We start from the raw sequence: 314 nt of genomic DNA, 5'->3' as shown, positions 1-314 counted from the left end.
CAGTACGTGTGCACTTTGTAATTTTCTCTCGTCTACTTGCTTATCTACTTTTTTATTATCGCTTATCAAATGGAGAAGAAATCAGACATTTATACTATTCCGAAAAGTTAATTTATAACCGCTATCAGTAAAATACTATATGGTTACCATTCCTTTCTCTCCTACCGTACAAAAATCTCCCAGGCATCCTATCTCAGCATCCTCCGGACAGCATCCTTGAAGGTTTAGAGGATAAGAACTACACATCCTACATTGCTGCGTCTTATGTGAAGCATTTCGAGAGTGCTGGAGCCCGAGTCGTTCCGATTCTGTGA

General features: G+C 39.8%; 1 protein-coding gene across 1 annotated transcript in view; it reads left to right on the top strand.

Annotated features, from left to right (window-relative positions):
- LOC119586071 (gamma-glutamyl hydrolase-like) overlaps positions 1-314 on the top strand; it is a 9,028-nt gene that overhangs the window by 1,050 nt on the left and 7,664 nt on the right. The window contains exon 2 of the mRNA XM_037934771.1: positions 184-310. Coding sequence (XP_037790699.1) covers positions 184-310 — 127 coding nt within the window. The remainder of the gene's footprint in view (positions 1-183; positions 311-314) is intronic.

This window comes from Penaeus monodon, chromosome 20 (genome assembly GCF_015228065.2).
Source record: "Penaeus monodon isolate SGIC_2016 chromosome 20, NSTDA_Pmon_1, whole genome shotgun sequence".
In the NCBI taxonomy this organism is placed as follows: domain Eukaryota; kingdom Metazoa; phylum Arthropoda; class Malacostraca; order Decapoda; family Penaeidae; genus Penaeus; species Penaeus monodon.
This window is presented reverse-complemented; position numbering and strand designations above follow the sequence as displayed.